This window comes from Megalobrama amblycephala, linkage group LG6 (assembly GCF_018812025.1).
Source record: "Megalobrama amblycephala isolate DHTTF-2021 linkage group LG6, ASM1881202v1, whole genome shotgun sequence".
In the NCBI taxonomy this organism is placed as follows: Eukaryota; Metazoa; Chordata; class Actinopteri; order Cypriniformes; family Xenocyprididae; genus Megalobrama; species Megalobrama amblycephala.
Window position 1 is genome coordinate 5,911,591 of NC_063049.1, and position 18,541 is coordinate 5,930,131.

Genomic DNA, 18,541 nt, shown 5'->3' on the forward strand with positions numbered 1-18,541 from the left:
GACCAAATTTCACAAACATGTATAATATTAATTTTATATTATTATAAGCGTACACAATGAAACATATGAAACAATTTTCTCACTCATTGTTGCTAGTTTCCTTAGTTGCATAGTGCAAAAATGGCTCAGATCATTGGGTAAAAATCTGTCTCTACAAAATGGCAGCAATGTTCTAAACAAAGAAAAAACAAACAATCAAACAGATCATTATTACTTTGAAAACACAATAAAATACACTAAAGAATTCAAGTAGGAAAGAGACAACTGTATCACACCTTACCTTGGAAACTTCTCATTGTCGATCAAAACAGTGTTCTGTGCTCCTTTGCTAAATGAAGTGAAGGTTCCATCGCTGAGAGGCAGAAGCTTAAGGCCTTGTAGTTCTGTGTACTTCTCATCACTGAGAGCAAATTCAAGAAGAGAGTATTTGTCATCTTTACTGAGGTTTCCAACCTTACTTCTGTGAAGGACATCTCTAACATAAGACGGAGTCACCCATGTCAAGGTGTCACTTTTAGGAAAGATTTCTTGAACATCTTTCAAAACATGTTCTGGGAGTGTGACCAGGTTCTCTCCTTCAGCAATCAGTAATCTTGATATTGCAGACATTGTGTCACTACATATATTGTTGACTGGAAGAACCGCATCTGAGGGAGACACCCAGATTTTCTCATCTTCAGCAAGGTGAAAGATATTGTACTCAGTTAGACCCTTCAGAGTGTCTGTTGCAACTTCATGCCATCTGTCTTTATGTACAGTCTTGGATAGGTCAGGCCAAAGATTGTACACAGTGGCAGCAGGCAGGGTTGAGTTTTTGGATAACTGAATGGCATCCAGGATCATCATAAGATATGCATGAGGAAGAATATCTTTTATAAGTATCTCATTCCACTTTGCAGACTCATCATTCTTCTGATCCTCCTCTTGCCACTTAATGAACCTCCGATTATCTGTCAGGCCAAAGCAAGCATTGATGTGAATGGGAAGCCCAGTTTTGTTTGATTCATTATTTGGAAGTGGCAGAAAGCAACTTAGTCGCCCACTGCAAAGTGATCTGTCTTCATCTAATCGAAAAGCTGCATCAGCTTGAGGGTAGAAGCTCAGCTTACTGGCTAGAGAGTCAATTTCTGGTATAGATCCGTGTTTCAGAAGGCAAGTTGTCACAAGCCACTGGGACTTTGTTTCTTTCATTTGATGGGAAATGTGTGATACCGTTTTGAAACAAGTTTTTCTGTCAAATGATTCCTGCTTGACATGAGAGAGGTCTGTGTCAAATTGATTCGACACTGAAACTTTTAACCTATTGTTGCAGAAGCCATTGGTGTCAATATGCAGCAAAGTAATGGATGACACATTTCTCAGGAAAAGAAGACTGATGTCTGCATCAGCAATGAAACTGTCAAAAAGCTGTGTAACTTTTTTGAAGTCATACAAGTTATCGGAGATCTCAGAAGCTTCATTACGCAGAGGGAAACGGAAAAGCGTTCCTTTGAAGTATTGCTCCTCACTGATGACCTTCTCCCAGGAACAACTGTTGACTTGACTGAGAACACTTTGAAAGGGCTGAAACTGATCTCTCAAGTTCAAAAGGCTCTCTCTGTCCTCCTCGTCATTCAAAGACCATCGATAGCCTTCTTCATCATCTCCAAACATTTTCTTTCGTGGGTCAAAAATGGCAAGGTGTTCAGAACTAAATACACATGGCAAGTCTGTAAATAAACAATAATAATAATTTTAAATAGTGTTAGCATTGCCAGTGTTGTGCCAATTCCCATGTCAGAATCCGACACCACAAGTACTCTGAGGGTCAGTTACTTAAACTGATGTTGCAGCTGATCTGGGGTGCGTTTCCCAAAGCGAACTATGGTCGCAAGTTCCGTCGTTACCAATAGAGTTCAATGGGACTTACGACCATGGTTCACCAATGATGCTTTCGGGAAACGCACCCCAGGGCAGTCAATGCAGTCATTAAACACATTATTAAACAATCACTGAGTGCTGATACACTATAATTAGGGATGCACCAATATTAAAATTTTGCCCAATACAATAAGTCTATATTAAACGTAATAAAATTCTTCACTATTTTGTCTAAATAGATTAAAGATAAAACTGTAAAATATAAAATAAATTTTATTTTTAGTGCTTCAAGTGAATTTAGGAATCATAACAACATGTACAGTTTTGAGATTGGCTAAATATTACACTTAACAGTGTTATGAAATGTATGTCATTTTAGTGTTATTTGAAGATTAACTTTAAGTGAGTGTTGGATGATGGAAAAGAAAATCTAAATGTATAAAAATAGGAAATAAGCATGTACATTTTAATATTAATAATAGGTTATTGTTAACCATTAAAAAAAAAAGGTTATTGTATTCTGTAACATTATCTTTCTTTTGTGCCTACAGTAATAATACTAAAACATATAGCCTACCCTCTGGCAGTTTAACATCATAATAAAATTCAAAAAGAATTTTTACAATATTACTGTGAGCACATCATTCTAAGGAGGTTTACTTTGGTAGTAACTTGTGTAAGCTGTGCTAATTCAGCATTATTCAGATTATGAAATCTTGTTTGTGTCTTTTAGACCTTTTTATCTCCCGAGAGAGATTGGACAAATAACAATTGTTTTAGTATATATTCCTGGACTGGACTATGAAAAAACCGGAAACAAAATAGCAAAACGTTTTAGTGACGCGCTAGCCCGTTCACCTGAACAACCGGTATTAATCCTGGGGGATGTGAACTCTTGTGATCTATCAACTTTCTTGCCTGCTCTGCACCAATATGTGGACTGTCCGACTAGACTTTTGCGCATCCTGGACAAATGTTATGGCAATATTGTCGATGGTTATAAAGCCATTTGCTGCCCTCCCTTGGGAAAGTCCGATCACAATGTCTTACATTTATTCCCCAGACATCGAGCTAAGATCAAACAGGAGAAACCGATAGTTAAAACAAGTACATCTGTGGACTGAACAAAGTAAAGAACAATTGAAAGACTGTTTTGAACAGACAGACTGGCAACTGTTTTTTAACGCAAGTGATAATGTTCATGATATTACTGATAGTATTTCGTCCTACTTACATTTTTGTGAGAGCAACTGTGTTCAAGTTAAAACTGTGAGTATATACCCAAACAATAAGAACTGGTTCAGCAAAGATCTAAAATTATGCCTCAATGAGAGGAAGGTAGCCTTTATGAAGGGTGATAAGGAGTTAGTTAGAGAAAAGAATAGAGAACTCAGGGAAAAAATGAAAAGTGCTAAACTTTTTTGAATATAAAGCCAAAATTGAAGGTTAATTTTTTGAGGGCAATGCAAAGCAAGCATGGGAGGGACTGAATGTGATGGTGGAAAGGAAGGGAAAGAAATCGAATCTCACATATTTACTGATACACTCACATCCGTACTGGGAAAATGCATGGAAAGGGTTATTATGAGGCATTTAACGAATTCTGTGGATGTTTCAGATCTGCTGCAATTTGCATACAAGAAAGCTAGAGGTACTGATGGTGCAGTGCTAACATTACATAATTCAGTTGCTGAGCATGTACAACAAACGTCTAATTATGCTAGAATTCTGTTTTTAGATTTTACGTCAGCTTTTAACACAATGAAGATTCATATTTTGATGCAGCAATTGATTGATTTGGGGGTTAATGGGGGACTTGTTTGGTGAATCAAAGATTTTCTTTCTAATCGCCCACAAAGAGTGGCTATCAATGGCAATATGTCTGGAACAATGATTTTGAATACAGGAGCTCCACAAGGAGCAATTTTATCACCCCTACTTTTTTTCTTTATACATTAAAGGTGCTACAGATGATGTTTTGTTTTATACATTTTTGCAATATTACTTGAAACGGTCTTTACTAACTGATAAAAGACTATTTATTAGGTGCACTGAAAGTAATAATATTAATATACATCATCTGTGCACGAGGTAGGGCCTTAAAAACATCAGCCAATCGTTTACGTGATCATCGCGTAAACGATTGGCCCTCTGGCTTGTCAATCACTGCCATTACATTCCTTGTGAGAGATGAGCGGCTGCGCGCTCCAGTAACGCTCCGCGCTCCAGTAACTTTCCACACTCCACAGGCGCTGCATGCAATGTTTTTGTCCGGAGACAGGAGTAACAACTGCAGATTATGAGTTACCTGCGGTGAGTCCGACATAATGAATCCACTAACACGACACTGCGAATGCCGGTGGTAAACAAACACTCGTGTTCCAATACTCGTGCACAAGTTTTGGGAGGCGTTCCCTTGAAATGAGCTTGTAACACCTAACCTTTTTGATGCTACATAAATAAACTGAGGGACCACACAGACTGCTACCTTTCTACGACCCATGTGTATTCAATGCATATTGCGAGCAATACATCAGCATCAACAAGTCTATTCCAACACCACAGTCTAAGAAACACCATCAGTTGGAAAGTCCATCAGTTCATAAGTACAGCAATAAGTAGTATCCAGCCACAGATCAGTCTTCAAAGGTGAATGTGTGAGGCAAAAGTCTTTAAGTGAAGTGAAATAAATCCATATCAGCAAATTCACCAGTCGTTGACCACAGTCAATGAGATGGTTAGCAGATGGTTGTTAGATGAACGAAGACAATTAATCCCTTTGGTCTAGGTCCTGTTTGAAATTGAGCTGATCCTTGCACACAAGAAGCCCTCTGCATATAAACAAACAATAAACAAACATGTGTCTGATGCTAAGCCCCAACAAAATCATATTTACAAACCCTTCATACATACATACATAGATAGATGCTTACTTACATTTGAGAATAGGAACAAGTTGTTCCTCAAATCAGGGCACCAACAAAGGACAGCAAACAAAAGTGAGAAGACATCCAATGTGCTTAGCACACTACTTCCTGCCCAATACTTCTTCTCTAGCCCTTTTAGGCAGTCAGCCAACTCAGACTCCAGATCGCCCCCTACTGATTGGGTTAGCTATAACATTAGGTAATCTACTGGGACTAATGTGACAAAACTGTTACAAGCTGTGAAGGAGGGGGGCTGTTCTTACGCATGCGCTCATTTCAAAAACTCACTAACAGTCTTTGGTTTCTCAGTCGACGAAAAGATCCTCTGTATCACCTTTAATGAGTTTAAAATTAAAAACAAGGTTTTCAGTCTTTTTAAATATGCTGATGATATGGCTCTCGTGGGTCTTCTGAGTGTTTGAGGTGATGGCAGGACTTCTACATATCTTGAGCACATAAAAGCCCTTTTTGAGTGGTGTCAGTTGAGTGCACTTGTGATGAATATAGAAAACACTAAAGATTTGGTAATTACTGGAGACAAACGGAACACCTTAGAGTTGGAACCTGTAGTGCTTAACGGGAATCCAATAGAATTTTTTCTGTAAAAAAAATGTGTGTAAAATTTGTGTAAAGTATTTTGATTTTAACATGACTTTGTGGTATGGTAGTCTGAATATTGTAAACAGAGTCAAGTTGTCCAAGATTGTGAATGAGGCAAGCAAGATAATTGGTAAGACGCAGAAAGAGCTGAATGATCTCTACTGATGAAAAGTTAAGTAAAAGGCTTTAAAGATAGTTGAGGATGTGTCTCACCCCAACCATGGCGAATTTCAATGGTTGCCATCAGGGAGACGATTTAGGCAACCACGAATGACAAGGAAAGTTTACCAATTATCTTTCGTGCCTAGTGCAGTCAAAATTTTAAATGAGACTGATGTTTGTTTGTTTGTTTTTTTATTTTATGAATTGCATGCTTCTTCTTATGTGTATTTGTGTCATGTGTTATGTGATGTACTGTGAAGCCAGAGACAATTTCCCACAACATGCATAATAATAAAGTAAAGTAAAGTAACATAATTTAAAAAGACATGAACTGACATATTGTGATATTAACTCAGCGCAACATAAATCAACAAGTGATATTGTAGGATTTCTAATCAGCAGGCACTTAGTAGAATACCCCAAAAAATTATAGCCAATCTGTTAATGTAATGTATTTCACCTGTAATGTGATAGACAGAGTTGAAACCGATCCCAAATCGCCCAACTTTTGTTGGGTCATCCTGCTTGATGCTTCTGCCAACTCTCTGAATTCCCTCCCAGTCTTCCTCTGTGAAGGCTGCATCATTGAAGGCATAGAGAGCAGGTCCTGCCAGATCAAAGATACAAACAGCGGATCACACAAAAATGGCCAAACAACTTTTAAAAAATGACACACTTTGCCTTTAGCACAGTAAAGACTTTCAATATCTGGTCAAATACTGGTCATGACAGAAAAAATGAGTTCCCTTTCGAAAGGGAACTCGCACTGCGTTTAGCGCTATGGGGAACGCCTCTGCGGGAACCGGTGTCTGAAGCGCTATCAAATCAGCCTATGATGTCACTACTAGTGCGACCCGACCGCACTGAAGGGGCGTCTAGAGAACAAGTCATCCTCTTTTCATCTTCAGGGACTGTTTTGTCTAAACACTGTTCAAGGCTTTTTTAAGCAGACGTTTCAACCGGTGTGTACATCCGTGCCATAGATATTTAATGCTTAATGACACTCATGACTTTTGCGTCCTTTGTTAGTGCATGCATATCAGTGCTTGAGAGTTCTTTACATGTTTTTGTGAGAGCTTTTCCCGCTGAGGAAGCTCCACTCTCGTTTGTCTCTCTTCCTGTGGGAAGAGGGACAATCTTTTGAGCTTGATGCGCACAGAAGAAGTTTGACTTAAGTGTTTGTAGGTGTTTATTTCGTAGGTTTTTGTAGGTGTTTATTTTTGTTATAAGCTTCAGTGGCTGATGAGAGTGTTCTGCTGTTTGAGGATGCGTTGTCTTTGCACCCTCAATATTGGCAGACTGTGCTCTTTACGTTCGAGTGATGTGTGGATTGGTTCAAATTTAATCACTTAATCACACACATTAATTTTTGCGTTGTTTGTTTGGGTGAGGAGCGCGCACGTTAAGTTTTTGAAGAAACTGTTTGCTCGCACTGTGTGTGTTTCCCATGGCAACCCCAGTCGCGTGTTGTTTATCTGTACCCGCGTATATGAGCCTTCCTTTCCCTTTTAACCTCCTCTTTTAGATTGACAGGTCGTGGAAGAATCTGTTTTTGTCCCGCATCCATTAACGTAAGCATGTAATTTATGCAGATGGCGTTGCGTGAGCTTAGTGTCGATGACCATCGAACAAGATGTTTGCGAATTATCGAGTGGCTGGTGTGGCATCGACGTTGAAAGCTCATTAGGAACCCTTCTGTTGGTCCGGCATCCTTTCAGTCTGCATGAGTATGACAGGCCTCATTTACATTAAGTCCTCTTCTATTTGTAGTTACAGGTTGAGTTTTGTAGGTCACCTCACTTTGTGAGAACCTTTAGTTTTAGTGACCTTTGCTCCCTATCCACAAGTTTCCTACGCCCCATGAGGCCTTGCGTCAAAAGTGGGAGTGTCTTCCAGTTCGAAGTAAACAAGCTGGACGTGACACTCATTCATTCAACAGTTGACAGTCATTCAAGATTTAGCGATCCAAACTTGCGACTTTTACTTAAAGATTTAAGATTCCAGCATCAATATTTGAACGTTTTACAATAAAAAAATGTTACAGTAACAATAATTTATTAATTTATGTCAGGGTGCACATCAATCATGCTAAACTGATATTTATATTGACATAAAAAGAAAACGCATACCTATTCAGTTGCACCTGCTTCATTTATTTACGATTACAAGAATGCACAAAACAACTGCATTAAGGCTTTTAAATCCAAAGGCTTACACATTTAGAAATATATTGATAACATACCCTATGTTTGCGTCACTTTTCTGTGCATTTCTATTAATTTATAAATTATGCGACGATTGCAATCCGAGGACGTTTGCACGATCTCTCCGTCTATCTATCCTGATCCTTCGAGCCAGAGCAACAGAGGGAGCTCATGAGAAGACAACGGGAGTTATTATACAAGTTAACAGAGTGTGTGTGAATCTATGAAAGATATGCATTTGTGAGGAATCAACAAAGGCACAGGGAAGAGACAGAAAACATTAAACCAAATAAATAGACGATTATAAATCATATAAGAATGGTCTACGTTCCTCAAGCAGTCTCTAGTATTTTCCATAAACGAGTGTATTTATTATCGCAATGGTTAACATAATCATCGCATAGCCTATATGACAGTGGAAACGCGACTGGCTCTGGCACGCACGACAGGTTAGGAGTAAAATATAACATCATATGGCTTTGGTGCATCAGTGACAGGTGAAGAACAGACAGCAGGTTGTTCGTGTATTGCAGGGCCAGGATGCTCTTGTAGTCATGCAGCAGCACTTTTGTGGAAGGTCAGTAAAGTAAAGGGCAATTAAGGGCACAAAAACTGTTTATTGTATTGTGATATTATTAACTAATAATTGTACTAAACTGAAATGTTGTCCCTGAGTGCCGTAACGATATCTCTCATAAAGATTTGCAACTTTACAAAGTAAACAATGATCCGAAAAACACTTAGCCTCTTCGCTAATTAATACACAAAATACCATTGGTATGCTACTTTTGCTGCCTCACCGGAAGTTGTACCCACGTTCTTTTTTACAGTAGCGCCCCGCGGAAACAGGTGGATAGAAAGGAATAAACAAGAGCTTGTTAGTGAGCGCATCCTTTCAGACTGAAGAGTATAGCAGGCCACTTTTACATTTAGGCCTCTGCTCTTTAAGGTCTTAGTTTGAGCTTTTAGGTTACCTCTCCTTTCGTGAGAGCCGTTAAAAATTCAGTGACCTCAGCTCCCAGTAGAGAGGAATAAGGGGGTGTTTATTCTATATATGTGTTAGATTATGATATGTATTGGGTAGGGCTGTGAATCTTTGTGTATACAGCAAATCGATTCGATTTACAATTCATGGGTGTTCGATTCGATTCAAGAACGATTTTCGCAAATTCAGAACAATTCGATTCGAGACGATTCACATTAAAATTCGATGTGACTCGATTCGATTCTCCATTTTAATATGCATACATAGGGTTATTGAAATGCTTCCCCCAATGTGTCTTAGTCAGGGTGAGAATTACACAGCGACCTTAAGGCGGTTAGAGTGGGGGCAAAAAACAAAACAAAACAAACAAACAAAAAACCTTTTGTCCATTATTAACATTAGTTCATGTTAGTTCTTAATGATGCTACATAACTTTATTTTAATAGCCTATAAAAATTGGCATTTGTGGAAATTTACATAAGCCAACATTTTAAAAGGCTGTAAAAGTATTGTTAGGCCTAGTTCATGTTAACAATAGTGTAGGATAGTGTTAATGGCTACACAACCTTATTAAAGTGTTCCAGGTACATTAAACATACTAATGCTTACATGGAGAGACTACCTTAGAATATCATGCACTTTTCCAACTAATCCTAAACTAACTTTTCTCCACGGAATAGTAAGAAAAGCCCTCTTTGTTCTACGGAACATTTCCTTATGATGATTCTGAAAGAAAATGCGCTGATTGTTTACTGTTGCTATAGTATAGATAAACCACACGCTCTTATGTCAGTGTTGTTAATGTTGTAGTTATTTCATCAGTTTCCTTTGTGCATTCAGTTTAATGACATTAAGTTCACAATATAATTTATCATTCATTGGAACTGTGCGTATGTATTTAGACCATAGACTGTAAAAAAAGATGGACGACGCGACACCGCTTCCTTCCATTGTAATGAACTGAAGGTAAAACGGACGATGATGAGCGTTGACATGTTACTCAAAAATGTCAGTTTTGGAGCCTGGGCATGCGCAGAAAGAATCGTCAGTGGAGCCCGGAGGCGGAGTCGCGGTATAAAACTTCCACCCAGACGTCTGCGTCATCAAGATCAGATCACCTATTTGTTTTCTATCTATTGTTTATTATATTTTTCTTTTCCTCCTCTCTTTTTCATTTGGCTTAAACGATGGCTTAAAAACTTAAGTTAAAAACTTAAGTATTTTATCTTATAGAAAATAACGGTGATGTTTCCACGCAATAAAAGTGTTTTATTTCAACAGTAGTGACCAAGCAATGACTTGGCAGCTTTATCAATGGCTTGAGCAGTGTGACTCAGGACTATTGCTTTTATAATAGAGGGCGGTCATCTGCTCATGTGAATAACAGTGGCCGTCCTGAGGAGAGCTCAAATGTAGGCTTCTCAAAAATATGTCAATGAGAGCTATGGACGGAGTGCGAGCGCAATCCAGTGAGAGGCGGTAAAGAGTGCAGCGCGTCTGTGTGAAGGAGAGCTGTGAGAGCGCGAATGATGGCGCACAACGTCTCCATCAATTTGCGGATGTAGTAATTTAATGTTTATATACTGTATTTTAAAGCACTGAATCGCTATAGAATCGCGATTAATCCGATTCTTAACATTTTACATCGATTATCCGCTGAAATTAACGATTCACGATTCAAAAAACATGTTTCAAGATCGATGCATATGCATCGTCAGGAATTTTAATCGATGCATCGAGAAAAAAAGTGAAACGTTACACCCCTAGTATTGGGGTGTTTAACTGGGGCCCTGGAGCTCCCATGATTAGGGAAGGTTATCATGACACCCTTACTATGTGCTTCCTTTCTTTGTGAGGTTTTTATATAGTGGGTAATATTTAGAATTAAATATTACCTGTAGTGAATGGCATGGCCTCCTGAGAGTCAAGTTTCTAGGCCGCCACTCATCTGAGCTCCAGATAGTTGATATGTCAGGTGCTCAGGCCTTCAGGGCCGCCCTGATAATCCTTCTGGTTGAATGAGTTGGCTTCCTCTCATTGAAGAGAGTCAATTAGCTGAAGCCACTGCTCTGCTGAGCTTCAGGTCATATCACGATTTGAGGTGTATGGCCTTTGTTAGGCCCCCTTGATACCTTCCCTAGGTCGAGTGAAGTGGTTTTCTCTCGCTGAGAGAGTAAAGGGTGATATGCTGAAGCCTCTGCTCCCACGAGCTCCAGATAGATCATGACTGTAGGTGTTGGCCCTCTCTGGGCCGCCTTGACATTACCCTGTGGTGAATGAGCTGGCTTCCTCTCATTTGAGTCTCTATTCGAAGCTACCGCTCCATTGAGCTCCAGGAAGGTCATGAGTGTGTGTGTGTCGGCCCTTCTTTTGGGCCGCCCCTATATCCGGCCTAGGCTAGTACTTTAGGAGGGTCTCTTAGACGGAGGCGGTTATACTGTAGCTTTTCCGCCTCCTAGCATGCCGTAACTCAGAGTAGGTTACTCCTAGGAGAGCCTCTCCAGCTTAGGACTGGCAGCTAGTGATCCTAGTATGCCTCCTCTCACTGTGAGTGTCGTCCCTGGCCGGGGGCCCGCCTTCTGCATTAGGCTATTAATGCGAGTAGCAGGCTTTCCAGCCTCCTTAATTTGCTTAGGTTTAGCTGAGACTCCTCTTTATATTAAAGTTAAAGCGATATGCTGAGCTTCAGTTCCCTAGTGATGTTAGGCACAGACAGATAGCCAGGTGTCAGATAGCCCTGGTGGTTATCCTTGAGCGTTGTTAGACTTCCTCCCGTTTAGAGAGTGGAAAGCACTATGCTGAAGTCTCCGCTCTCTAGAGCTTTGGTAGTAGCTTTATCTGGTTCAAGCTTAGAGCAATCTCTCAGCCAAAAGCTCTTTGATTATTATCAAGTTGTGGGATCGAGTGTTGCAGGCCCCTCCTGTGGAATTTCTTCCTGTTGAGGCCTCCATTCCTCCAGAGCTGAGCTCAGATTGTCGTTCTCATCTTGGAGCAAGAGTTTATGCTCAGGCTTTCACCCTTAAGCGGTGTCTCGGGTTTAGCTCACTTTGCTCCCAGAGCTCTGTGCCCCATATGTGCCCATCACCAGTGATGCTCAGGTTGAGCGTATCGAGTACTCCCTCCTTTCAGGGTGAGTTGAGCATGCTCCCTTAGAGCTCGAGCTTTGGCCCCGGGCCTGTGGCCATGTTAAGCTAGAGTTCTAGGCCCTATCTGAGGCCTCCTCGTAAACCCGGTTACATAGATTTGTACTCACCTTGTTTTAAGGGTAGAAAGCATTGTGCTGAGTACACTCCTCGTTGTGGCAATGCAAACAAGTATTCTAAGCCTGAAATACCTCTAGTGGCTGTTTCTGCTGGAGTTAGATTTGCTACCAAGTAGTTGGCCCTCCTTGGGTCTCCTTGGGTCTCCTTGAGAGTAATCCTCCAGGTTGAGCTAGGTTCCTCTGTCCTAGTTCCCTAGAGTTGAGCAGATGGTTGTCAGGTAGCTCAGGCTCCAGTGGAGCCTCCCTGATACTAGTCCTAGAATTCTAGATTTGCTAGCAAGCAGTTGGCCCTCGAGCGATCCTCTGGGTCGAGTAGGTCCTTAGCACTTCCAGCTAAGTTCCAGCTAAGTCCCTAGTGTTATATCAGAGTGTAGGCTCTTCAGGAGCCTCCCTGGTACTTGCGTTGAGCTTGGTCAATACTCCTTTCGGTTGAGTCTAGTTGGTACTCCCCTCGCACTGAGGGTCGTTCCTTAGAGTACAGCACTCCTGAGTTCTGGACGGAAGGTTGAAGGTCCCTCATGAGACCTCCCTGGTAGTTCAGTATTTTTAGGCTGTAGGTACTCTCCTCTCTTGTGTGGGTCGTCATATGAGGACCTCGCTCCCTGAGTTGGTCTTAAAGGTTTAAGAGATTCTTTTTGTATGAACTCCCTTGGTATATCAGCTCCTATTGAAACTGCCTCTCATTAGGGACCCTATGTAGAGTACTCAGCCAGAGTGCCTTGTTTAAGAAGTGCTCTGTAGATCCTAGGTTGAGCAGAGTAACACCCCTCAATTGCAAGGGTTTTAAGTCCTGCTCCTCAGGATGCCCGTCTCTACGATCCGGTGTGAGTTGGTTACTGCCAGTTTGCAGTACGTTTAACAAGCTGAATTGATCAATTTCTTTGTTGGAAGGGTGTAACGTTAAATGTAAGTGTAGTTTTAATGTTGTCTTTGTAAATATTCACTTCCCTATATGACCACGGAGGAGAATCAGAGGGGCATTCAGTGGACAGACACCCTTTTTTAGTCTATGACAGACACTGACACACTTTTTTTGTATTTATTTCAACAAATGACAACCAAAATCAAGCCCATAGATGCTCGTGAACAGTTTTGAAGTGGCCGTGTTTAGGTTATACTCATTCACAAGCTGAGTGAGAGTCATACTTGCAAATGTAATGTTAATTATTACACCAAAACAAAATACAAAACTTTCAAAAACACTCAGCAATGTGATTATTTTATTGAGTGATAGGGAGTGGTTTCAATCAGTGACATTACATTTGCTATACATAGTCGGCCGTCACCTCCTCAGCCTGCTTAGTGTGTTTTTACACATAGAAAGGCGAAAATTGTATTACACCGTCCATTTTCTTCCCTGAACGATGATGTGAGCTCCTGTTGCAATTCTCGATTCAGCATAAATGACCTACAATGGCGATATTTTTCACAATTATGAAAGAAAATCAAAATACTGCACTAACTTCACTAGCAGAAAGGCAGCACGATATAAACAAACCCAGACTAGAACTGAACGCGTCTTTCAATTCAGTGGTCGCTTCTTTTCATAACATAAGGATCACGTCCAACATATGTTGTGATTTTCTGTTTATACCTTTCTAAATCAGCACAGAAAGGACTTTTCTCCATCTTTTTCATTCTAATTTTCACTGCTTGCCCTCCACCGGAATTTCGCGCGTCACCAGAACCACGTGATTGCAAACAACCTATTGGATAAACTGGCAGCACACGGTTTCGCACAGAACAAAACAAAGACAGACATTCCGACACAGAACGCACATTTCAAAGTAGAATATCTGGTTGTAGCATTGTTTTTCTGAGAAACAAGTAGGTGAACTTAGCATGTTTCCTAAATATATGCAAACATATCGGGGTATTTTTTATGCTTTATTAAAGTGAAAATCTTACATATAGCCCCTTTAATCTTGCACAAAAAACATTATATAACACTTAATTTTAGTATTTATTCTCCCTTTCGAGTGTCATGGCAAAACATGCTGGGAAATTTAAGTTAAATTTAAGTTTGTCTAAATGAAAAGAAACAAGTTCATAAAACTCAAAACAATTAAACAATTCAGATTACTTAAAATGTGTCAGTTCCATGAACTCAAAAGAAAACTTTCAGAATGCAAAACTCCTTTACAATTTAAAAAGAAAAAAGAAAAAAAAAGAAGGTATAGTTGCAAAACTCTTCATGGTTGTGAACGAGGACAAATGTAAAGTCCTATAGTGTAATTTCTTTGTTGCAGGCTCAAGCAGGTGTGAGTTGGAGCTAAACTGTGCAGAGCTGTGGGCCTCCAGGAAATGAGTTTGAGACCACTGTCTTAAAGGGTTAGTTCACCCCAAAATGAAAATTCTGTCATTAATTACTCACCCTCATGTTGTTCCAAACCCGTAAGACTTTAGCTCATCTTCAGAAGACAAATGAAGACCTTTTTGATGACAGAATGCTGTCAGACTTTGTAACTACTTTGACGCTTCAAAAACTTGATAAAGAGATCGGAAAACTAATCCATATGAATCAAGCAGTTTAGTCCAAATGTTCTAAAGAGAATCAATCACTTGTTATGATGAATTGATTTAATTTAGTCTTTAAACATTGGCATGTAAACATTGATCAGCGAACATAAGCAGAAGCTCAACCTAACTTGAATAACGCAAAAGAACATACCTCTTCTGGAAGCTCAAACGTGCGGTGTAACCAATGAGGCTCATTCTTGTGTTACGCAGCACGTTTGAGCTTCCGGAAGAGGTTTGTTCTTGTGTGTTATTCAAGTTAGGCTGAGCTTCTGCTTATGTTCGCTGATCAATGTTTACCTGCCAAATTAAGCCTAAATTAAATCTTTTCATCATATAAAGTGATCGATTCTCTTCAGAAAATGTGGTCTAAACCTCTCGATTCATATTGATTAGTTTTCCGATCAAGTTTTTGAAGCGTCAAAGAGGTAGTTACAAAGGCAGTCAATGGAAGGAAATCTGACAGCATTCTGTCATCAAAAAGGTCTTCATTTGTGTTCTGAAGATGAGTAAAAAGTCTTACAGGTTTGGAACGACATGAGGGTGAGTAATTAATGACAGAATTTTCATTTTGGGGTGAACTAACCCTTTAAATCTGCTCCCAGTGTTTACAGCACAAATACCTTGATACTGTCCAAGCTCTTCAGTCCACAGGCTCTGAGTCCCATAATGCCTCTCATCATGAATAAACACCACACGTGAAGCTCCTGCATCATCTGCATTCTGTATCAGCTCCTGATACATTACAGGATAAATATTATCAACAGATACGATGAGATATAAGATGCATACCATTTGACAATGATGCGATATTTAATATTTAATGCTTTTTTTGACTACCTTCAATATTTGTCCCCCATCTGGGTACCTTCTCAAAATTTCTTTCAAGTAATCAATGAACGGTGGAGACGTCGCACCAAATTTATTTCTGCATTGAACAATGGAAAGTTTATCACAAACTGTACAAAACACATACAGAGCAAATTCAAGGTTCACTGTGCAAGTAAAAAATCAGCTTAATAAGTTAATTGTTAGTATGCTTGAGATCATTTGTAAAACATAAACATGCTTTATCTGATGACTCAGTGTACTTTAACTTTCCACTCCACCATATTAGTTCTGGGCACAAGCATAAAACTGTCACAATGTGGCTGTAATGAGCGCATTATCTCTGAGGAGACAATAACCAAACAATAAACAGTCTGTAATAAATCCAAACAAAGAACACTTAGGAGTATCTACAGGAAATATAACAAAACCACAATATAACAATGATGATAACAGACAATTGAACTAGGGGGAAAAAAAGACTTAAATACATACAGGGATATTTAACGTAACCAGGAACATGTGAACTCAATCAAAAACCACAGAGACAAACTAACAAAGGGAACACAGTCAAACAGGAACATAAACTGAACATAATCATTACAAAAACATGCAGTGAATAAAACCACATACTTCTTTTTCTTCTTTTGCCTCGATGTTGAACTCATTGTGCTTCTTTACATTCTCCTGTGTGGTTAAAAATGAAAACTGTTTAAAAACAATTAACTTCCAAATTCTCAAAAGAAGCCTTTTTTGAACAGTTATTCCGTAGTAATTGTTATAATAATATTCTAAATGTAATCTTTTTTTTTTTCATACAAATTTAAGTAGCTAGTTAGCCTTGCTTTCTTGGGTCTCATGTGACCTAAAGCTAAAGTCTGCTCATAAGATTACATACAGCTGGAAGAATCTGCTAAATGTTAATCATTAAAAATAATAATTATAAAACAAAAGGGGGAAAAATTGCATTTTGTCCTTTATTTTGTACTGCCCTGAATAAGCTAAACAGCATAACAGATTTTTCCATACAGTCACAAGACAAATTTACACAACTGAACCAGTTCAAAACTTTACATACTGCACACTTGAACCTTATACTGTGTGTTTTTACCTGGATGATCTTCCACTGTTTTCATGTTTTGTGATAGATGTTCAAGAGTCCTTGATTGATCATGACTGTCCTGGGCTGTGTTTCCCAAAAGCATTGTAAGCCTAAGTTTATCTTAGAACCATTGCCACCAGTGGTCTCTACAATCAACTTAGGCGTAGTATGCTTTTGAGAAACGCATCTCTGAGCAGTTAAACTGCAGGACTCATACACAACTATTACAAAAGCTGCAAACATTCACTGATACTCAAGAAGGCTAATGTGTCACAGATACACATAGAGGCTACTTACTGCAGAGCCAATGGGTGGAGCTTGACGTCAAGCTCCCTCTCTCTCCCTCTCTGGACCTAATCAGTGGAGCTCGACCGTCCATCTTAAACTCCACCCCTTAGATTCACAGAGGTGGAGCTGGAAAAGGTCAAGCTCCACCCATTTGGCTCTGAACCACTTGCATACACATTATTCAAATCATATGTTAGATCTCTTCACCTTTGCCACAAGAACCTCTGGTGTCAATCAAAATTTTAAAATATTTGAAATTATTATTGTTTTCGAAAAAGGCACACTCGTTTTTCTCAGCAAAACCAGTGTAGTACAAATTTCTTTGGTAAATTAGCATACTTTAATTGATAAATTAAATTGATAAATACTTTAATTGACGAAAATTGGGTCACACTTTAGATTAGGGTCCAATTCGCACTATTAACTAATTATTAACTATGACTTTTGCCTCAATAAACTCCTAATTACTGCTTATTAATAGTTAGTAAGGTAGTTGTTAAGTTTAGGTATTGGATTGGAAGGATTAAGGGATGTAGAATAAGTTCATGCAGAATAAGGCATTAATATTTGCTTTATAAGTACTAATAAACAGCCAATATCCTAATAATATGCAGCTAATAAGCAAATAATTAATAGTCAGAATTGGACCCTAAACTAAAGTGTTACCAAAAATGGTCATTTTAGTCTCTGATTAAGGTGCTTACAAGCTTGATAAATAATACATAATATTTTTATGCATGCACTTAAAGGTCTTAAAGAGCTTGAACCTCGACAACTGGTATTAAATACATTTTAAAGATCGTTTGAAAAGACATTTTTCCAAATAACAAAATAAGAACAATTGTGGACTTTATGCAAAAATCTTTTTATGTAAAATAGCTTATTCATACTTGTGATAAATAAAAATATGAAAACAAAATGCCATTTTATAATCCCTTTTTTATTTTTTTGAAGAAAAATACATATATTCATTGTTGCGATATATGATAGCCTATTACATTAGAGTATTATATCATATTAGTGACATTTCAAAAACCTGATGCGGTTATCTCCTACCTTCAGTGGTCCTGATGCAGAGTGAAATCCAGCGATCAGAATGAGACTGATAAAGCCACTCAGCGCTTGCGGATTCTCTAGGTTTCTATTCACTAGAAGCAGCCTGTTTAGCAAAAATGAAACTCACACTCCTCCTTCATTCATAATTCAGTGAATGAGTTAAAAAATAAACCAGTTTTCAATCAAAATGGCTCTATTTAACTAAACCCGACACTTGAATTTACTATTCACAAACCAAAAAAAAAAGAAATACTTGAAAACAAAAGCATTACTTTGTATTTTGAATTCATCATATTTGAGGGGAAATCACACCTAGATAACTGAATAGAAAAGATCAGGAAAAAATAAGAACAAGGGCCGTATTCACAAAACATTTTAAGGGCTAAAAGTAGCTCCTAACTTGCCTTTAATTCCAAGCGGTTTTATGTGCCACTTGCCTTGCAACCACAGACCTTACATCGGTATGCCCATGCACACTGCTCCCTGAGGCCTGAGGTCGACACATCTGTTGTAACTACAGTGCGACCTGTCACCAGTCCCAAGGGCACCCCTCGAATGAACATACCTGGGTTGTGCCATGGCCTCAGAGTGCTGACGCAGCTGTGTGTGACCAGAATGCGTATACGACCCGAGGTTCATGCCCTCCAAGGGCGTGCAGAAGGCTCAGATGGCAGACTGATGAAGCCGACGCCATAAGTCCCAGAAGTCTTTGAAATTCCCTCAGGAGAACAGACCGGCCCGGTCAATTAA

General features: G+C 39.2%; 1 protein-coding gene across 1 annotated transcript in view; it reads right to left on the minus strand.

The window, feature by feature from the left end:
- The window catches only part of LOC125269758 (sacsin-like), a 29,426-nt gene extending 11,449 nt beyond the window's left edge, over window positions 1-17,977 (minus strand). The window contains exons 1-7 of the mRNA XM_048192721.1: window positions 17,792-17,977; window positions 15,979-16,032; window positions 15,358-15,445; window positions 15,141-15,252; window positions 6,010-6,156; window positions 281-1,709; window positions 84-172 (exon numbers count right to left, since the gene is read on the minus strand). Coding sequence (XP_048048678.1) covers window positions 84-172; window positions 281-1,709; window positions 6,010-6,156; window positions 15,141-15,252; window positions 15,358-15,445; window positions 15,979-16,013 — 1,900 coding nt within the window. The 5' untranslated portion in view covers window positions 16,014-16,032; window positions 17,792-17,977. The remainder of the gene's footprint in view (window positions 1-83; window positions 173-280; window positions 1,710-6,009; window positions 6,157-15,140; window positions 15,253-15,357; window positions 15,446-15,978; window positions 16,033-17,791) is intronic.
- Between the last annotated feature and the right edge of the window lie 564 nt (window positions 17,978-18,541).